The 21,339-nt window shown below is 33.7% G+C and overlaps 1 protein-coding gene and 3 non-coding genes across 5 annotated transcripts; 2 read left to right on the forward strand and 2 right to left on the reverse strand.

Moving 5' to 3' along the window:
- The first annotated feature begins 231 nt into the window (after positions 1–231).
- On the forward strand, positions 232–20,902 carry LOC125051379. 2 transcript variants are annotated; one of them, XM_047651646.1, is made up of 13 exons: positions 232–908; positions 1,720–1,863; positions 2,735–2,842; positions 4,609–4,751; positions 6,920–7,102; positions 12,380–12,488; positions 14,154–14,359; positions 15,881–16,011; positions 16,650–16,869; positions 17,619–17,783; positions 18,941–19,061; positions 19,465–19,598; positions 20,529–20,902. In XM_047651646.1, the coding sequence occupies exons 1-13, from the start codon at positions 887–889 to the stop codon at positions 20,643–20,645; spliced, it is 1,803 nt and encodes a 600-aa protein (XP_047507602.1). In that variant the 5' UTR covers positions 232–886; the 3' UTR covers positions 20,646–20,902. The 2 variants fall into 2 exon arrangements, with proteins under 2 accessions (XP_047507602.1, XP_047507601.1); XM_047651645.1 differs by having other exon boundaries at positions 233–908; positions 2,732–2,842.
- Positions 7,763–7,836, reverse strand: Trnai-aau. Its single transcript has one exon. It is a non-coding gene; the product is annotated as a tRNA-Ile (tRNA).
- Trnai-aau lies at positions 10,150–10,223 on the forward strand. The gene has a single exon. It is a non-coding gene; the product is annotated as a tRNA-Ile (tRNA).
- Trnai-aau lies at positions 13,335–13,408 on the reverse strand. Its single transcript has one exon. It is a non-coding gene; the product is annotated as a tRNA-Ile (tRNA).
- Positions 20,903–21,339: the final 437 nt, after the last annotated feature.

Consider the following 21,339-nt stretch of genomic DNA (forward strand, 5'->3'; position numbering starts at 1 on the left):
AGATATATATTTATTCTGCCTCTTTACTAAGCAGTGTCTTTGTTAACTAAAGACACATTTTCTTTCAAATTATAAAGAAATACCCCTGTGAAGTGCCCTACAAATCGAATTTAGTTCGTAGATATTGTATGTACATCACCTCATTTATTATTACCTTATCCTTATACCTTATCCTTAAGTGTTTGGAGGTGACCCAATAAGAATTCCAATTAATTGTAGCTTCAACTCTGTCATTATAGTTAGAAGTTTATTCTCGAAACGTATTAATTACAGTCGTTTATTTTGAATAAGTTATAAACCAAGATGGCCTCTAAGACTCTTTATAATTTACCGACTTGACCCTAATAGGCACAATAGTTAACACGAGCAAATACATTAAACGCACCCCTGCACGAGGGTTGCATTTAATACTCTAAGTACCAGTTTCATTCAGGGGGCAACCTCTTAATTATTCAATGTATCAACTATCCTTTTCAATTAACCGGAAAATGAAAGTGATAGATACACCTTGCGTTGTAAATTGTAAAAGCTTTCACTTGGGTCAGTTTCAGTCGCGCGTGACAGTTCGAGTGGTGCGGACGTCCCGCGATGCCGGTCCGTTTAAAATTGCTGGCAGAAATGCTATCTCGAAGACATAACTTTCGAATAATAGAAAGAAAATTGAAAAGTTAAATACAAATGAAAATGAGTTAATTTAATTTTTATATAAATTTTTATTTCATTCAGTTAATGTTTACAAGGTCACGTCCTTCAATCGATAAACAATTAAATACGTGTGACCATATATCGGACTCGTGTTTTTGATATTTTGATATAAGTGCCAATACATAGTTTAGGTTAGACTTAGTGTTTGGAAAAGACATAAAAACTTTCTTCTTCATGGAATATGGGCATCTGTTTAGACACAGGTAAGGTGTTTTACCGCCAATTACCTGTATAATACTTATTAATATTTATAATTTTTTTGAGGGTACTACGTGACTTCCACGTCTAGGAATTAACGTCAAATATTTTTAAATTATATCTCACTCTACTAACATGTATTACTATGTTATTCTAGTCTGCTAAAGTCGTAAAAGCAAAAATCTGTTTTTTTCAAGAAAAAAAAAGGAGGTAATGCTATTATTGCTAGGATATTAATTACATCACATACAAATATATATATATAATGTAGCAATTTTTTTGCCTATTTGAAAACTTTAACATTGTTGTAAAGTATTTAGTGTAAATAGTTAAAAAATAACTAACTCTATATTACAAAAATTTAGCTAATTAGGTAGGTACTCTGAAGAGCAAAAGCGTTTTTAGATTGTTTCACTGTTTAAACATAATTACGATTAACGGACGACACATTAACCGCACATTTTGACGAATGTCTAGAACGTAATAATCTATTACCAATGTTTTCGCGGAAATATTATTATTATTATCACTCTTTATTTGTTTTCAAACTGTCGAATTAGCTTTTATGCTTTGGTAGAATGACAAAATAAACTTAAACTATTTGTATGGTTGTTGCTATCTATTTCAGGAAGGTAAAATTAGGTAAACGATTATTACTAACATTGTGTGATAAATAGTTTTGCAAAAAATGCACCCAAAGAAGTCAAATACTGTGTGACTGTTCTCAGGGGCAAGCAATGTGAACCCTTCTTCTAAGGTAAACTTCGTTTATTAAATGAAACAGTGAATCTCCATGAATCCTAATTTATGCTGTAGAACAAAACAATGAAGAATTGGAGACGACGGAACGCAGTCGTGGCAGTACCAGGGCGAATTCTCCAATGGGAGCTGGCTTCCCCATGCAGAACTCGAGTCACGTCAAGTTTGAACCACCGAACGTTCCAGTTATATTTGTATTGGGTAATTGCTTATTAACACATTGTAGCACGATATTTCTTATAAAGCAAAAAATACGACTAAACTTACAAACTTTTTGAAGTAAGCTATAATCTAAAATACAGATATGACCCTCTTAGAAGCTTTATTATTTTAGGTCAGTAGTAGAAATGGTGCACTAAATAAATAGTACGGATATCTGAAATAATTTACGAACCCTCTAACGTGAAATGAAAAAAGTATGACTTTGACAGTTGTATCTAGTACATAGTAAACGGTTTTTAGCTACCTTCCAAAATTTGTCTTAATCAGTTTTTCATATCTTAATATGTATATATAAATTACGTGTCACGTTGTTTGTCCGCTCTGGACTCCCTAAACTACTGAACCGATTTCAATCATATTTGCACACCGTGTGCAGTTTGATCTAACTTAAAAGATAGGATAGCTTACATCTCTATTTATACCCGCAATATTATTTTATTGCAAATTATTTGATAGTCACAATTCTCACAGATGGCGCTGTGTTGAAAGGACTAACGTTTCACATAAGCTACAATTTAATGGCATCACCACCAGAAAAGCATGGTGGTCCCCATGACTAGTGTTCTCCTACCGTTTCCCTTGAATAGTTTCGTTTAATATCACAAAAACCTTAGCCACAGCAACGCTTGAACGGTCTGCTAGTTGTTTTATAGTACCTAGTGCGGCACCATAATTTTCTCTAAATGATACGTCCATATCCAATGTTGGACAGTTGTGCTAGACAAATTGTTGTGACCCTGAAATACGAGCGTGTTTATTTACACGATACAAGAATATACCTATCTATGTCTAGTAGCCAGTAGGACGCATGTAATTGTAAAAAGTGCTTAGTAATTACGTGATCTAGGAGGCCCGGGCAGTGGCAAGGTGACACACTGTGACAACCTGATGCAGGAGAGACGCGGCCTCGTACATATCAATATGACTGATTTACTGCAGCAGTACGCTATTGGCAATGGTAATATAGTTTTAAGATCTTATTAAGGTTTTCGATAAAATACCGGAAAATATTGTCTAAAGTAAATGAAAAAGTAATATGGGCCACCATTTTTGTCTTACAATCTTACGCTCCCCTGTTTTTGACTGATTGATCTAGACGTTGAGATCTAGGTGGCCTTGTCTATGGCTTTTAATTATTATTATCTATAGTGTCCTAAAGTTTGTATTCCATCTATCACATTTATAATTTAGAATTGCGCCCCGGCTCGCCCATGAATATTGTAAACAAAAATATTACCGATGTAGCCGGGGCGTATTTCGCGAGACGTGTGATGTGAAGTTTAGAGATAGAAAAAGTCCCTGGACACTATGGCAGGGGAGTAGAATAGGTATTACTTATAAAAAAAACATTTATAATTTACGTAGTAGGATAAACTTAGTTATATCCAGTATTACTAAGTTTATCCCAGTACTATGTTATAAATATCTATATATATAAATGAATCCCTATTTCCCTTGGTCACGGCATCACGTGTGCTCGGCTGGGCCGATTTCGCTAATTCTTTTTTTTATGTGTTTGTTAGGTTCTTATAAAAGAAAAAAATAAGAAAGTAATATAATTTGTTTCGTTTTATAAAATAACTTTGAGAGGTAATACTTACCTCCACCACGGACACCGATGATTAGTGTTAAAGTACAGGCACACAAAATTGCGTCCCTGACACTAAACTGGAATAGAAGTAATTGTACAGTACGTGAGAACCCCCATCTGTTAGTGCCTGTGAATCACTTGTCTTGTATTTCAGTATACTTAATACTTATATCGATTTATCGGTCGGTTGTTACTATTTTTACTAGATAAGACATTGTGAATAAATAGAATAATAAAATTGTTACCTTTTACGGTTTTTAAAAATTGTAGACTTTAAAGAATATTAGAATTGAGATAACCTAAGAAAGTACTACACCAGTACTGCATGTATAAATAAGACCTCTAATGCATTATGCATACAAAAGACAATCTAAGGTAGTCTTCGCGAGATTTTTAAAAAACATCTTAGGGAGCGTTCAAGTATTACGTAACGCAATTTTTGGAGATTATTGACCCCCCCCATGTAAGTCGTCGTAACGTTTTTCAGTACCCAATTACAGTACTGTACCCAAGTATAGTAACATGTTTCGTGACCACCTAGTGACTCTTTAGTTACTATTATGTGGTGAAAGTCAATAAAAATATTAACAATAACGCGTAATTTAATCCCCGCCCCGCATCGTAACGTTTTACAAAAGGACCCCCCCCCTAAATTCGTTACGTAATACTTGAAATATTTACATAGCACTTTTCGACTGCTTTAAGAACTGTACCGTGAGGGACTGAAGGTTTTTGTTTTGACGTGATAACGTCTTTAAAATCGTTTTAGTCGGGTGACATGTTCAGAAACTTGTGTCACACCAAAACCTCACGAGCGCGATCGCAGGTATAACGAGAGAGAGACGGACCGATCTCCCGTCTCATCTCGAGCGCTGCCAGTCATTCCGTGAATGTATGAAGAAAAATGTATATCATAGTCGAATAAGTAAACTTGTCATTTTACACCCGAAATTTATCATCAAAAGTGTGAATAAAACGATAGATGTAATTTAAAATTTGAAAAAATTGTTATCTTCATTAATTCCTTACTTCCCAAAAACTTATATCACCAATAAGACGTTATCACGTAAACATCTCGATCGTAAACCTACTTTACAAACAACCAATATTTTTTTACATATATGTATATATAGACATGCAAGACTTCGGTACACTGTCAAGTAAGACGGTGACAGAGGTGCTGATGTTGGAGATGAAGATGGCGCCCACCGCTAAGACCTACCTTGTGTCTGGCTATCCACGGTCTATGAGGGATGTTGCAGAATATTCAGAAAAGGTAATATATATGTATGTTACTTACTAAATTATACCGTATTCAAAAACATATCAGAATTTTATAAGTCTATCTAACCACTTTTGTTATTTTTGGCAGCGCTCAAGTATGTTGTGCGGGTGTTGAGAATTAAGGCCTAGATATAGCCAGATGGGTTGCATTCCTAATTCTTGGATATAAGATAAAGAGATATAAGAAAAGAGACCAAAGTGATTGTGCCGTCATTATTTACTGCCTGAAACCAAGGCGGTATTTAACTTTTATATTTTTTTACAGCTGGAATTTTTTTTTAATTTTGGAAATAAGTACGTCTAAGTTATTAATATAGAGTCTAAATTCAAGTCATTTAATTAACATTTCACACGGGGATATTCTTTTAAATCGCTTTTGGTTTTTAATATAAATTATATATAATAATACTAAGCTTTATAAGATACGTATAGGAGAAATATCATAATTTTGCCGTATATCCATCCAAAATTCATACCTTTAAAATCCCTTATCGCTCCTTTATTCCTAAACATCGATTAGGGAGTTCCGTTAAATAAGGATAGACCGTGTCAAGGACGAAGAAATAATAATTACGTTCTTATATCCATTTATTATAAAGGTAAGATTACAGGTATAATTTAAAAAGGCTATAATATTTATAATAAAAATACCAATAAATAAATTATTTAAGTAGTATAATTAACCAATTTATTGTCTGTTACACTGATAAACCGAACTGTATCTATAGCGTCTATCTATCTATAGGGTGACAGTTTCAGTAACGTTTCGTTTCTCGCTTGAATGTTGCCGCGATTTTCAAATTATAAATATGTTAAAAAAAAATTAAGCAACTGTCACCCGCATCATACTACAGCGCACATACCTACAATAGTTGTTTGTTTTCTGTATTTATTTTAAACTTTTTCATGAATTTGACAAGGTATTAAACAAAACGTAGCATTCTTGAAATACAAAAAATATGCATTTGAATAATATACCTACTTGGTATAAGCTGGATTACATTTGAAATCAAAATAAATGTAAAACTAATGAATTTACTAATTTTAGGCTTTGATTAAAACTTTAGTTTACACAAAGTATTAATGGAATTGTTATAAACTTCCTATAGGTAACAGCAAAGTCAATCTTACATAATATCTTTTAATATCATGTTAATAAGTAGGTTTTCATGAGTTAACTACCTAAATACAAAAAATATAAATCGTAAAATGCATGTAAAATTTTATATTTCTAAACTACTATTGATATAGTTTTAGTAAAATTATAATTCGATAGTCCGATGTAATGCGTCACATAATGTCACGGAACACGCGATGGTCAATCTGCTAAGCTTATCATGCAATTTATTAAAATTGCCCACCAGGAATAAAATGTTTCACTATTGTTAATGCTACTAGAAGCTTAAGATAATTGGTTAAAAAACCTACATTGTATAGAACTTGTTATTGAGTTATTTCCATCAAATTCGCTCTCGTTCTAGCCATTATCACTAAGACATTAGAAGAATCTGTAAGACATTCTGTACGAAAAATTCGTTATTTTCTCTTGAAAAACTAGAATCGGCTCCCATTACTCTCTTTCTAAAGAGTTATCTTCATCTCTTTAAGAATAGATAAATAGATAGATACACCCTCAATAGCCAGTAACACTAATGATATAGTGTCATTTAGATGCTATAACATTCAAATTGCGATTTTTTGAAGTGAAACTTCTTTAAGCGCCTGAGGGTAATTTTTTTTCGAAGAAATGGTAGAGAGCGATTGAGACCGATTGAGAGAGAGTGAGAAAGGGCGAACGTCGCATCACGACGAGCGAGAGGTGGGAGAGAGCTATAGTGAGAAAGATTGAAAGAGAGAGTAAGGGAGATCGAGAAAAAATACACGCTATTGGTTGATGTATTCGTTTTGTAGTTACATTTTAATATGTATGCATATTATCATTAGCACGTATAGTGTGTAAACAGTGTGAATATAGATATACAAGTACAAGAAGTGATCATATACCGGACATGATCATCTATTGGGGCTTTTAACTTAGTAATAATTAATTTACAAATAATTTTCACTTCTGACATGGGTACTTTGTACGCACGCACTTTTTTATTATTAAAACAAAGCTTGTGCAACTCACAAACCATGTACGATATTTTTTACTTTTAGATACAAACAATTAGTGGTGTGATTCTCGTGAGCTGGCGGCAGAAGGTTCTAGAACGACAAATAGAGTATGGGGCGCGGCTCGGCCACGTGGTGCTCAGCCTGGCGAGGATGGAGTTAAACAATTTCTATAAGAATGTGATGCCCGTTGCTGACTATTTTGATCAGAGCAATATGCTTGTTTCGGTAAGTAACCATAAAGTCTTATAAAACTAAATTAAATATTTGCTGAAGTATTAAGTGTCCATAGCTCAATATAGAAATTATCGTGATAGACCTTGAGTGAGTTCCCTTTACATTGTCTATACTTATTTCAGCTGTTTTAATATTTTTATTCTTTATTTAAGTTATATATAATATATATGTATATTATTTGCAGTTTTTATTGGTTGCCTGGGAGAGATCGCTTGACAGCGATAAAGAAGAAACACTTATTTATTGTTTTTATTTTACTGGTTTTGTAATTTCTTCTTATTTTCTTCAGTCTTATACTACATTTTAAGTTCTTATTCCTTTCTTTATGCATTGTATGCTGTAGAATTTAAAACTAAAAACTAATTTATTTTTAAAAATGAGTTTTTAAGAGTTTAATTACTGGCAGTCAATAGTCATGGTTTTTGACATTATTTTGAAGATATAATCTACATATACCTATATGTAGATTATATTTAAAAAAAAAAACAATTTTGTGTATCCAATTGATGAAGCAACACAGCAGATTTCCATCATGCATATGACTGATAATTTAATTATACCTTTGATCATACTAATCTGACTTTTTGCTGCAGGGTCAGAAATTACATGCAGAAATTATGAATTGTGTTCACTGAATGTGAAAAAAATATGTGGCCCATGAGGGGATCGAACCCGCGACCTTCGCGTTATTAGCACGACGCTCTAACCAACTGAGCTAATGGGCCGATGTTTGAATACGTGAAAAAATTAAGCAAAACACCAATTTTTAATGTATTATTTAATTAAAAGTTTATATGCAATTATTTGATAATTTCGTTTGCAGTCTTTTATTAAGTCCATACAACAACAATAGGCTATTTGACAGTATAAATAATGTTATTGAGATAAATCTGTATACAATATGTCTGGCATATAAACATGAATTTAAATCATTTTTTTTAATATCCATAATTAGAATATTGATTTTGATGTATAGGTACATCAGTCACGTGACGCAAAACGGTATAGCTTATAAATAATGTCGTCGGCTGTCTCATCCAAATATTGTTTTCGAGTTACAATTCGTCGGAGATATTATAGTAAATAATCTGAAATTATATTTAAACTCTGTCAAATGCTCATTACTTCTCAGTACTGCGATTTCCCACTTTTTTGGTTTAAAGATCTTTAATGATAGCGGTAAGCTACTTTATTAGTCAACATTCAAGATTACTATAATCGTTTATTCGATAAACACATTATAGTAGAAAGTGAATAATACTAGCGGAACCGACGGACGTCCTGTACACACGTCTTGAATAAAAAAAATCATCTACATAATTGTAAATCTAAACCATTGTCGATTCCTATTGAACACACACTGAAATCTACGCCGTTTAGGAGAAGTTTAATTACAAACACATGCACAGAAGATTTATATATACAGTGAAAATCTGTTATGACGACATCGAAGGGACTATATATTTGGTCATAAAAACCGATAGTCGTAACAGACGATGACGTTGTTATTAAGAACCTAATACAATATAATTCAGCCGGGACCTTTGATTTTGCTCAATATAACCGATATGTTGTTCTAAACGATGTCGTCGTAAACGGTTTTAACTGTATAAAGACTGGTAAACCAAAAACAGAAATATTTTTCTTTAAAAAACCAATAAACTCGAAGCTCGAAGCAGACGTAATATTTGTTATTAATTTAAACTTCATTAGTCATTACATTAAAAATAAAAACGAATGACATATATATTCTATATAACACTGAAAAATGATACAATCTAAAATAAAATATTTTTTTAAATAAAATTAATCTCACAATTCATGAATTACAATCCAATACAAAAGAATAATAAAATACAAGAAGTGTCTCTCAGTGTCAATAGCGATAGCGATTCAATATAACCTAGATGTCGTAAGATCGCAAGGTTACATCAGCGCTACGGATGTTGAGAGAACTAAAATTGCATACAAAATCGCTATAATAGCTATTGATAGTAATAGGATAAGATTCGGCATGTCATGTCTGTGACAAAATCCAATACGTTTTTGACATGTGGTTGCTGAATCTTACCCATAGAATACCGGTCCCAAACAAATACACGTTGTGTCCAAGTTGACAAATCGAAGCCCATGAATAACAGAAGCTTTGCGTGACCCCATATCGATTGAACGAGCAATGTCAATGATACCTGTATGTCTCATTATATGCAACCTCAGCCTTCGTGCTAAATCATGACAAGTATTTTAAATATCGAATGCGCTCCCTAGTAAGCGGTAAAACTGCGATAAAATGGCAATATTTCGATAAATTCTAATTTTAATATCAAATGGTTATCCGTCTAATGTGACAGTCTTTCGGTGAATGACAAACATTTGAATACTGGTAAATAAGGTTCATTCAAGATAATGTCCTTTAAAGATGTTGTATATGAATGTGTAGTACTAACGTAAAATAAAGACATGGCAATCCATTTCTTACAGAGTGAATCTGAACTGTTGCTGAGTCAGTCTTAATATTGTGCAAGTACGTTGCGTCTCAAATGTATGTAAAATTTACATCGTGGTAAATTAACTGTAAGGGTTTGGTCATTTTTTTCGTGGGGAAATGCGTTACGCATACCCGCGGTGCGACTGTCTTCTGTCAAATGTGTGGCACTCGCTAAAACCCCACAGCGCCATCAGCAATTGCCCGAGGCAAGACACCGTAACAGCATAGCCTTGTCCGCAAGGCCGTAATTACAATTTATAATATTCCAGCGCCAAGTAGTTTACTTAATGGGTAGGTAAATTTCCACAATTATGCTCAATTTTCTTGCATACGTGAACAAGTCGTTATTGATCTATTATTTTCTTTGTATTTGTTATAAATCGCTGATGGACGGTATTGGTCTTGGTTGAAGGTGAATAAATTATACATTTATTTGCTTTAATATTATTTATTTTCGAATATTTGAATTGCCATGAATTGTTGGCATATTTATTGTTAAAAAACCTTGCCTGAAATAAGATGTTTAGTGCGGATTCGAAATCTCGTCATGGGCCCATTAGCTCAGTTGGTTAGAGCGTCGTGCTAATAACGCGAAGGTCGCGGGTTCGATCCCCTCATGGGCCACGATACTTTTTAATTTAAGTGAAATTATATATATGCAATGTCCATTTTTCCCAAGGGGCAGAGAGAAACTTCTAAATTAAGTATCTATCTGTATCGTAAATATTAGAACAAAAAGTTCACAAAAGAATTATTGTCTACATACATAGACCTGTGTCAAGTTTAAGCTATAGTATGGATAAATAAATCTATAAATAATAGTTGCACTGTGAGAATAAACAGCTGCAACTTTCAATTAAACTTTCATGAAGGTAGAGCTGCCCTGCGATTCTGTAACTCACTTTTCGAACTCACACAGCGGTTTTCGCATCGGCGGTCGCTCTGAAATCAGTCGTGAAGCAGTTATTTTATGATTTGGCATTCTGAAAAGGTGGGAGCTTGTAGTTTATTGTTTATTAGAATGCCAAATCATAAAATGACTGCTTCACGACTGATTTCAGAGCGACCGCCGATGCGAAAACCGCTGTGTGAGTTCGAAAAGTGAGTTACAGAATCGCAGGGCTGTTAGGGAAACCATTGTATGAACTATGAACGTATAATATTATTAATACAGGTTGCGCAATCAGTGGTGTATTTTGATGAAGCAACACTTTTTCTTGTTTTGTGCCTAAATTCATTTCTTTAATCTATGGCATATTACCAAACCAAATTAAAATCATGCTTCTAATTCAGCTTATAAGCAATGGTACAAAGAATGGTTAAACCTGTATGACTCACGTACAATGTTATTTATGAGTAAACCGATAATTAGTAGTTCAATGCTTGTTAAACATTAATAGTGGGTGTGTGTGTAGCTGAATACACCTATATATTAACTGAACTCTACTATTACGAAGAATTATGAATTTTTACTGAGTATCGTTCCTTGTACTTGTTTGAATGTTTGATGAAGTTACTTTGAAGGTTGTCCTAAACATTTATGAAACTAGCTTCAATATATTGAGGTCATTTGTGATCCGTATTTTTAATAATTTTGGGGTGACTTACTTATTACATTCTTTTTACATTTTCCTCATATCTCTTTGTTTCACAATCTATCCCTAATGCTATCCTTTCTCTTAATTCAGTTCAAAATGGTACCCGTAAATAATCAAAAGCTACCCAGATGTTTAGTCGTCAAAGTCAAATTTATTTATTATTAATTCATTTATTTCAATTAAACCACCTAAAATGGCACTTTTGAAAAGAAGATTCTAGTTGCCACTTCCAAAAAGTAGTTTCGTGTGGAGAAGAATGGGCAAGAAACTCTACACTTACTCTTTTAAAATAGGTTTACAATATTTTGTTTACATTTGTTAAATAATTATATGTGAAGACAATGTACTCTTAGAATACTTTACTAAAAAAGTTAGTATACATAGGTACATGTTCCTCACATATTTACAAATATCGAAACCGTAGAATATTTACATTAAAGAGTAATAAAAATAATAAAAAAAATAAATAAAACAGTGTGTGAGATAAAATAAAAAATTAATTTATAGCATTATAAGGTTTAAAAAAAATAACAAAAATAAAACGTAACTAGATACGTCTCTGCCTTTGTTTAAAACTGCTTATTTAAGGCAACCAAAATCTTACATGAATAGGAGAAATTTGAAGAGCTTTTTGGATGACTTTTTAAATATTAATACCTAACGACGACCTCATCAAAGTTATTAATGAGCTGTTGAATATTGATTTGAACAGGTGTAGAAATTGGTGACTCACAGATACTAAGTAACCTATCAATATGTTATTATATTTGAGTCATTGATTATTCGTAGTAATAGCTTTTTTAATCTTTTAAAGGTGCTACGAGTGTTTACTTTGTTCTGTTCTAAGTTTTTAGATATTTAAAGCTTATAGCTCTATTCGAAGCTAATAATTCTATGGTGGTAAAACCAATTGACACACATTTTTGGGTTAACCCTTCTATTTATTCTAGAACATCTATTTCAAGAACTGTCATTTTTTCTGTATGAAGTTTCACATATTTGACAGCGCTCAAAGCGAGACTGACTAGAGATACCAATTAGAATATTGACCTATGTTCTCCTCACCAGGTGACTACAAAAGGATCGAATCCAAGATGAGATCACATTCCACGAAGTTTACTCTATTATAACTAAAATTTTAATTTATTGTTTCTAAGTCATGAAAAAATCTTTTGTCTTTAGGTGAATGGTGAACGGAACCCTGATGAAGTTTACAAAGACTTTCGCGCTGCTGTTCTGCAGATACTAACCTCCGTTGAAGATCAGGATATGAATGGTGTTGGAAATGGTGGTATGTTATATTTACATGTTAGCTGTGTATGTTACAAAGCTGTAGCTAACAGATTATAGTAAAACAATTATGCACAATATTTAATTGTAATTATATTACAAAACTTGTAGTGAAAATAATTGTGTTCTGCTTTTCGAAAACTATTTTTATAACAAAGTCGGATAAGCCAAAAATATTTTTATATAATCTCATTCGGTAATATTCTAATTATGAAATGAAATACAGACTTTTTTTGGCATATTTTATTTACATACTTCCTTAAGAAAATTAAATAAAAGCATTATTCTCATAACAAAACAATGCTTTAAAACAATTTTTTGTGTCCCGACCAAGGAGGTTTCAATTCAATTTAAGTACACATTATCTGTGGTGAGCGCGCTGGTTCCGAGCCAATAGACCAATAACAGACTTTTTCAATTTTGGCGCTATTTCGTACATACGAATTTGAGTAATATTTTGTTGGATAAAACTTTAGTAGCATAAATGTCAAGCAACACCGACGATACTGATGAAAATTTAACTCCATCTGACATTCTATAAACAGCTACGAAACTGACGAATAGTCTTTTGCCAGAAAAAACAAGAAAGCTTTACCTCGGAACTAATATTGATTATATTTTTTCGATTGAAAGATAATGCTAATGAAAGTTAAAATTATAGTATTTACTGAGGTAACGACCAAAACCCTATATATTTACGTCTTATGTCCTTATAATTTATTAAACATTGTAGTTAGTAATAGTAATTGATACCTTTGATAATATTTGCTTAAATGATAGTAAAATGTTTATACTGTTTTTACAGAATACACAAATTCAAATTACTAAAAAATAATGCAAAATTTTGTGGCCCATGAGGGGATCGAACCCGCGACCTTCGCGTTATTAGCACGACGCTCTAACCAACTGAGCTAATGGGCCGTTGGTGATACTGTCGAAAATACGGTATCAATATTACAGTAGGTACTTAAGAACGGAAATTTTTATCAAGAATTAGTTTTTCGAATTAATTTATTGCACAGATTATCTAAGGTTTAACATTATCTATTTTTATCCAGCAACAAATTTTGGCAACTATCGCGATGTTATACATATTTCTAGGTATCTAAATATAAATCCATTATTGTAGAAGAACTAGTTTAATTTTTATTACTTTTCAATACAACGCAATTCGATGTAATTACGTTAAGTTGCTGAGTCTGAATTCGGGGGAATAAACATATAATAGTACCTATAGTCTACGATCAATAGAAGTTATTACTAGTAGTCAAAGATAATTCCGTGGGTTTTTAATAGTGACGACAAACGAAATACATACATCGTAACTCCACTTTCATATGATGTTTGAATCGAGACAAAATTTTAAAAAAATATAGCAATATACCTAGCAGCAATAATTTGTCTCTTGATAATTTTTATAACTTTAATCTGTAAAACTAAGAAATTGAGAAATTATTTATTGTTTTCACACTTCATTGCATCAAAAACTAGTACAATCAGTACACAAATAATAAGGAGGGTGAGAGGTGGCCTTATCGCTTTAGAGCGTACCGAATGATATACAATAATTTAAAGAAAAAACAAATATTGACTGCTTTTTCAAATTGTTATACATCTGTTGGCAATTAAGGCCGACAGCCATTTGTAATATTAATTTATTCCTCAGGCATACCGGGTGAAATAGTTGGCGTTGAACCTGCACCAACGAGAACACAAACTGAATTCCAAGCCATTGATGTCGAAGATATACCAGCTCCAACTCGGCCAATGTCAATTGTGTCGCCCAATATGCCACAGAGCATACCACACGCCTTGCCACAGAGTATGCCAAAAGTCTTGGCTGTCAACGGTGTGGACCATGTGAACTCAAGAGTAAGTGTTTTACTTTAAAACGAGTCGGATTTTTCAGAAATCTTTAACATTTGATGGTGTTTTTATTTAGTTTAGATAATAAATAGATTTTTCAGAGGAATATATTTTATTTTTATATAAAGTTCTCGTTCGGCTTCTTCTCGTCTCTCACCGCGTTCTTCTTTGTTCTTCGTCATAAGGAACTTTAAATATGTTTGCGACATTAACGCTAAGATATTAAAAGAAATATCGAAATTTAGTTTGATGTCGTCATTGGGTCCCTACTTCAAACTTGAGCCAATTGTTAACTTATTATTAAGTTCATAATTAGGAAGAAAGAGAAAGAAAGAAAAAACTTTACTGCACATAATAAAAAAATGATGTGTAGGTAAAAGAGAAAGTGCACTATCACCCACACTTGGATTCCCTGTGTTGTGGGCAGCTAGTCTCTTCCACTCTCTAGTCTCTTCAGTCTTCACTAGTCTCTTCTCCATTTGACATTTTAATGCTTTTAGGTACTTGACGTATTAATTTAAAACTGTGGCACAAGAATACGTCCCGTTTCAGCATGGGACAGGTTAAGACGATGCTTAAGATTTTTAGTTAATATATAATGTTTTGAATCGTTAGTGAAAATTTTGTTTTTAAGAAGTTTATGATGATTTAAAGTCCATACTGATCCTGTGACTAAAACAGTGTTGGCTTCAGCATGCGACTCTTATCCCCGAGGTTGTAAGTTCTATTCGATGGACTTTGCACCACTGGACTTACTGTCTATGTGTAGGAAAACATCGTGACGTAACCGGCATGTGTCAAAAGGCTGATCACCTACTTATGTATGAAATAAAAGTTATCAAAGAAACGTAGGTATGCGATCTGAGGCCAAGAACCATAAAAAGTGCTACTATTTGGTTTATTATTATTACTGATACTGTCATCAGAACATACAATCTTTTTATTTATTTTTAAATTAGATTTTTGCTTTAATAGCGTTCGAATTTCAGCGAAATTTTAGTTCAAGGAAACTTGTTGATCCTAACAAAAGACTTGACCTTTAAGTTTTCGCAGACAATTTGTTTACTTTTGTTCGTCATTTGACGTTGATTGATCTAATTTTGTTAATCTTTAAATAGTCCTATCAAGGACTAATACCTGCATTGACTAATGGTTTTTCACATACGCCGTATATGATATTTCCTTATTTTTTTTCTTTTTATTTTTTTTTAATATAAAAACAACAATAACATCGTTCTCGTTCCTCCACGAATAAAAGTCTCCTCTAATGCATTCCACAATTTTATATCTTTTTCCTATCTCCAGCCATCTTACCCGCTCGTACGGTGATGAAAAACATCGTGAGATAACGGGCATGCTTGCTTTACCCTTAAAATTATCGGTGTGTGTGAGGTACCTTAAGAAAAACTATGATCATAAAACATATACATAAATGTGACGCCCAGACCAAGGGTTGTAGCACCACTGGTTTTTTTTTATCTTTATAAAAAGGTTTGATTAAATTATGACATTAAATATTTATTTCAGCCTGAAGTAATAAGAGTTCGTGGTACCGCGATTGCTACTCCTACGCTTTGGGTGGTAGGTGGTCCAGGTAGCAATAAGGCCGCCTTGTGTCAGCGAGCCGTGACACAAAGACATGGTTGGACCCATTTCAGGTAATTTGACGTTGGTTCGGGAATTTAATAAGGTATTAATCAGAATGAATCTGCTTCATGTGGGACTTTAGGACCCGACAGATGTTGTCCTGAACATAGAAATAAAACCCAGTGACTTGTAAATCTAAACCTTTCTCGAGTCCACTTGAACACACACAAAATTTTCAGGAAATGTCCAGTAGAAGAAGTTTAATACATAGGCACAGAACATTTATGTGTATAAAGAGTAATACTTAGTTACATCAAATTAATACTGTAATAGTGTATTTTACTTAGGAATATTTTCAGTTATATAATTTTTTTTTAATTCTGTTTCGCTGGCTTTAAAAATTCTAACAATTGTTTAAGAACCCGCCAACAGGCTAGGCAAGATGGCGTCTTACCTGTGACGTATCATGCTTGTAAACACGTAAACAAAGCTATAGTTGTTTATCATTCTGCCATTTGTGTTAAAATACCCAAATACAATATATTATATTTGGATCACAATCATTGTTTGGATCCCAATTAAACTCCAAGACAGTATAAGGATTAGACAGGCGAAGAAATATTATTTACAAGCATGCTACGTCATCGTCGAATCTAATCCTGACCTTGGGATTCCGTCACATACGTAAAATATTTCTATGAATTACCAGCCTAGGCCAACATCTTCGCATCCTATCTGATGCTGGAGGAGGACCAGCATCAGATGGTGCCTTATCCCGTGCTGCGATCAGTGGGGGAGAGTTGGCACCAAACGACCTGGTCACCAAGTTGGTGACCGCTGCCGCTGTTGATGCAGCGAGAAGTGGCCATGGTCTATTACTGGATGGATACCCTCGGGATGTAGACCAGCTGGCCTGGTATCAGAATGAGGTCTGTGTGAACACTCCTATCAATTTATATCGTATATTATATAGTACAATAAATGTCAATAAAAAAAAAAATCGGTTTACTGACGATAGTTGAACGTGACAACGACATAAGTAAATATTGATGGGATGAAAAAAAAAAAAAAAGGTTGCATTTTTCAAAAAAAAATTTAAATTTTATTTGTTTGATAGGTATTTTGTATGGATATAGAGAGGAGGTAAATGGAAATCACAATTGAATTGATCAAGTTACATTTATTTGTACGCATAAATACAATTATGTCAATTTTAAATGGAACGCCTCAGAGCGAGGTAACGCCGCATGAGTCATGTTTTTTCGTGCGTGCAGCCGGCTCCATCGAATTATAAGACGTTGTCACGTCAATATTTATTGACATTTATTGTACTATATTGTTTCATAGCAATTAACCTTTATTTATTTCGCTTATAATATATTGTTGTACGCGATTGGTTAATACAGAGTAACAATAGAATCCTCTATTATGTTAAACACCCCGATGACCCAGAAACCGTATATTTTGACCCTTCGAGCCGGATTAAAAAATACCAAAGTAATGTTAGGTATATAAGATATAAAAAAAAATATTGCCTTAAGAAGTCTTTGTTATTTTAATTTCGTTGCATAAAATTTTAATTTTTTTATAGAATTAAATTTGGATTATTATCTGCATTTGGAGTCTATTCATCTATATTTTGTTTAATTTAATGAGCGATACTTACTAAAAATTCCAGTTCAAAGTACAACCACGCATGGTACTCTTGGACTGTTCGAAGCTGCAATTGGGAAGGGGCAGACGAGATGACTCTGTAGCTGCTTTTAGAAGACGACTCGAAGTGTTCCGTGAACTCAGCCTCCCAATGCTGAAAACGCTGGACCAACAGCATCGGCTTGTTATTGTATGTAGTATTTCGCAATAATACCAGTAATATTCGAATTATAAAATGACTAAACTAGTTACCATGTTAACGAAGTTACTTCTAAAGTAACCATGGTAACACCGTGCTTAACAAAACACACAAGCAATATCTTCCAGGCAACCATAGTTAAGTATTTCCACTGATGTATTAATGAAACAATTCGACTTTGGGTCCTTCAAGAAAAGATCGTACTAATTTTTAAAAGGCCGGCAACGCACTCGCGAGCCCTCTGGCATTGAGAGTGTCCCCGAGCGGTTTCACTTAACATCAGATGAGACATCTGCCAATTTGCCCTCCATTCTAAAAAAACTAACAACTACAGAACATACAAATATAGATAATATATTTTTTCATAAAATATTGAATAATTTTAAATAAATAAAATATAATTAATTTATTAATAATTAATAAATAAAAATAATTTTAAAATAGTGGTACAAAATAAAAAAAAATCGAACAACAAGAAAAGTCCGCACAACCAGCCATACATAAACAGGCATGCAAATGTCATAGTAAGAAGTCAAGACATTTATGAGTAATTGTTAAACTTATGTTCTAAATATTCGGTCACGCTATAAAAGCATCTTGACTTTAAAAACCTAATCACCTTTAATAACATTATTGTTTAGTGTACGGTTCCTGGATCTTCAGAGGTTCGAAATAATAGAATAATTTTAACTTACTCTATATTTATCACTCGCGTAATACAATAGAATATGAGCGAAATAATAATTGTGTTAATTGCTATATAATGAGTGCAATCTAACAAACAGAGATAGTGCCGACGTCTGGCTATGCTCCCGGGGTGAAACTCCTATGACTTAGTTAATTACGAATGACTGCTGTAATCGTTGAAGAGAGTGCCTGCGTCGGGCTATACTCTCGGGGCGTGACTCCGACGATTTAGGAAATCGTCATGCTTATAAGTGATCAAACTGCTGTACAGTTTCCAGTCCAGGACACGTACTTACATAAGACAAACATCACGCTTGTAGGTGATTGGAATGTACGAGCCCTGGCACGTACTTACATAGGGAATAATTAAGCTTATAAAACTAAGGAAGCCTTATCGAGCAAAATGTACAGCCTTGGCTCGTACAGTTTAGTATTTATACTCGAAATATGACCATTATCAGGTTGACGGCGATACCGAGTCAGAAGAAGTTCAAGCAGAATTCACGAGGGTCCTTCTAGAGGAGATGGAGAAGGCTGAAGCACTTGCTGAGATACCACAACCGGAATACTCGACTCAAAATGGTACAATTTAGTATTATTTATAAAAAAATCCTTTTTCTTAATTTGTTGATTCTAGATTTAATTGTTTTAACGGAGAATCATCATGATTTTTTTCTTCCTTTTAACATACATTTTACACGATTTAACAATGGATTTGAGGTACATTTCGAATAACCGACTTCAAAAAACGGAGGTTATTTTACCCATATGATTATGATGATCTATTTAGGCTTCCTTAATTTAAATCGGACTTAACTCAGGGAACAATCCAAACTAAATCAAAATTTGTTTAGTAGTTTTGAAGATATGTTTATTCACGCATTTCTGTAGGGGAAATGTATAATATTGGTACCTGATTTTCTTTTATTTCGCAACGCAATTTTTTAATATGCGCAAATATTTTATTCTTTGAACTGTGTTACAGAAGCAATGTCCCAATTCACACATGCGATATCCCGTATGGGGGCAGGATTGGCTAATGGGATCCCAAATGGGACCCACAAGGCGGTGCCAAATGGTAACATTGGCAACGGGTTTATTGGGATAACTAATAATAAGGTATGCCTTGAATACAATACGATTTACGAACTTAACAGCCAGTAAGAATACGTAACAGAAACAACCGTTTAATTGTAAATTTAAATAGAAAAAAATCTTTGATTCACAAACGTTAGTCTTTAACTGTTTTCCAATTCTTAAATTCTTCAAAAATAACTTCAGACCGGCTGTTTTTCTATATTTGAGAATACTTGGTACAAAATTTTGAAAATTGGGTTTGAAGGCGCAGAATATTCATCTACCCTCTATTGTCTGTATTTCATTATCTGGCTATCTCTATTTCTATCCTATACTTGCAATTGCTTTCTCTGTCTAAATTTAAGCGTAACAGCCCGTTCACACTAGTCGTAAGTCGCATAAGACTAAAAGTCGAATGCTCTGGTCACCATACACTTTATATGGAGCTGTTCACATTGGATGAGACGCGATTTTTAGTCTAATACGACTCAAAAAACTATCCGACGGGCCAGCGCCTGTTGTAAGACTAAAAATTCGCGTCGAATCAGGCTCGCATAGGTGCCTGCTGGTTGCTGTTCACACTAGTCGTGCATCTAATCGTCTCGAGCGCGTTGTTATTCTATTGTTATTCTAAAATAATTAAAGAATTTTCGTTCGTCATTTCTTAATTCATGTACCTATTAAATTTTTATAACTTCCCAAAGTCGATCTTTCTGTAAGGATTGGGTGCATCCAGTATTTTCTTGGAATTGACATTTTTTTCAACTTTTTTTATTTTCATCGTAAGTAGTAGAGCACAACAAGTTCTCGGCGTCCATCTCGCGAATTCGCTACGTACCGAATGGCGCGAAACTAAGACCTATACGACTCGCGACACAGTGTGAACAGGCACATCAGACTTTCGACTTTTAGTCATATGCGACTTACGACTAGTTTGAACGGGCTGTAAATAGGTCTATTTTAAATTTTCAGGTGAAACCATTGATAAACATGACACGCATCCCGTCTGTGTCCCAAATGACACAAGATGACGTCAGACGACTGTACGAACAAAGTTCGGGAAATATAACTGTCAATACACATATATAATATATGTCAAAGCATCAATAGTGGCCGAATTTGGATGTATGAATTCTACAACTAAACAATACTAATAAAAATATACTATGCTAATATACAGTCGGTAATATACGTATCAGGGGCTTGAGACAAAGTCACTTTTCGACATGCAATTGTATGAAAATAGTCACGTGTCAAAGGGGGAAGTCATTCCCATCACACTCTATAGCTGTGGTCTATGGATATACAAACATAATAAAGTCAAAATCTGTTATGACGTCATCGACTACTCATATTTGGTCGTAAGAACTGGTAATCGTAACAGCCGATGGCGTTCTTATTAAGAAAAGAAAAAGAAAAGAGCGTACCAATTCTTAAAAGGCCGGCAACGCACTCGCGAGCCCTCTGGGATTGAGAGTGTCCATGGGCGGCGGTATCACTTAACATCAGGTGAGCCTCCTACCCGTTTGCCCCCCGTTCTATAAAAAAAAAAGAACCTAATACAATAGAATTCAGCCGGGACCTTTGATTTTGGTCAATATAACCGATATGTTGTTCTAAACGATGTCGTCGGAAACGGTTTTGACTGTAATTGTAATAATAGATAAAAAGAATATGTATGATGATATAAATGTATTTTTTCAACGATAGCTGGTCACACCATATTTACCTCGGGCCCCGGTGTCAAATGTGTCAAACCGACTTACTGTCTATAGCTCTATTA

Source organism: Pieris napi, chromosome 7, assembly GCF_905475465.1.
Source record: "Pieris napi chromosome 7, ilPieNapi1.2, whole genome shotgun sequence".
Classification (NCBI taxonomy): domain Eukaryota; kingdom Metazoa; phylum Arthropoda; class Insecta; order Lepidoptera; family Pieridae; genus Pieris; species Pieris napi.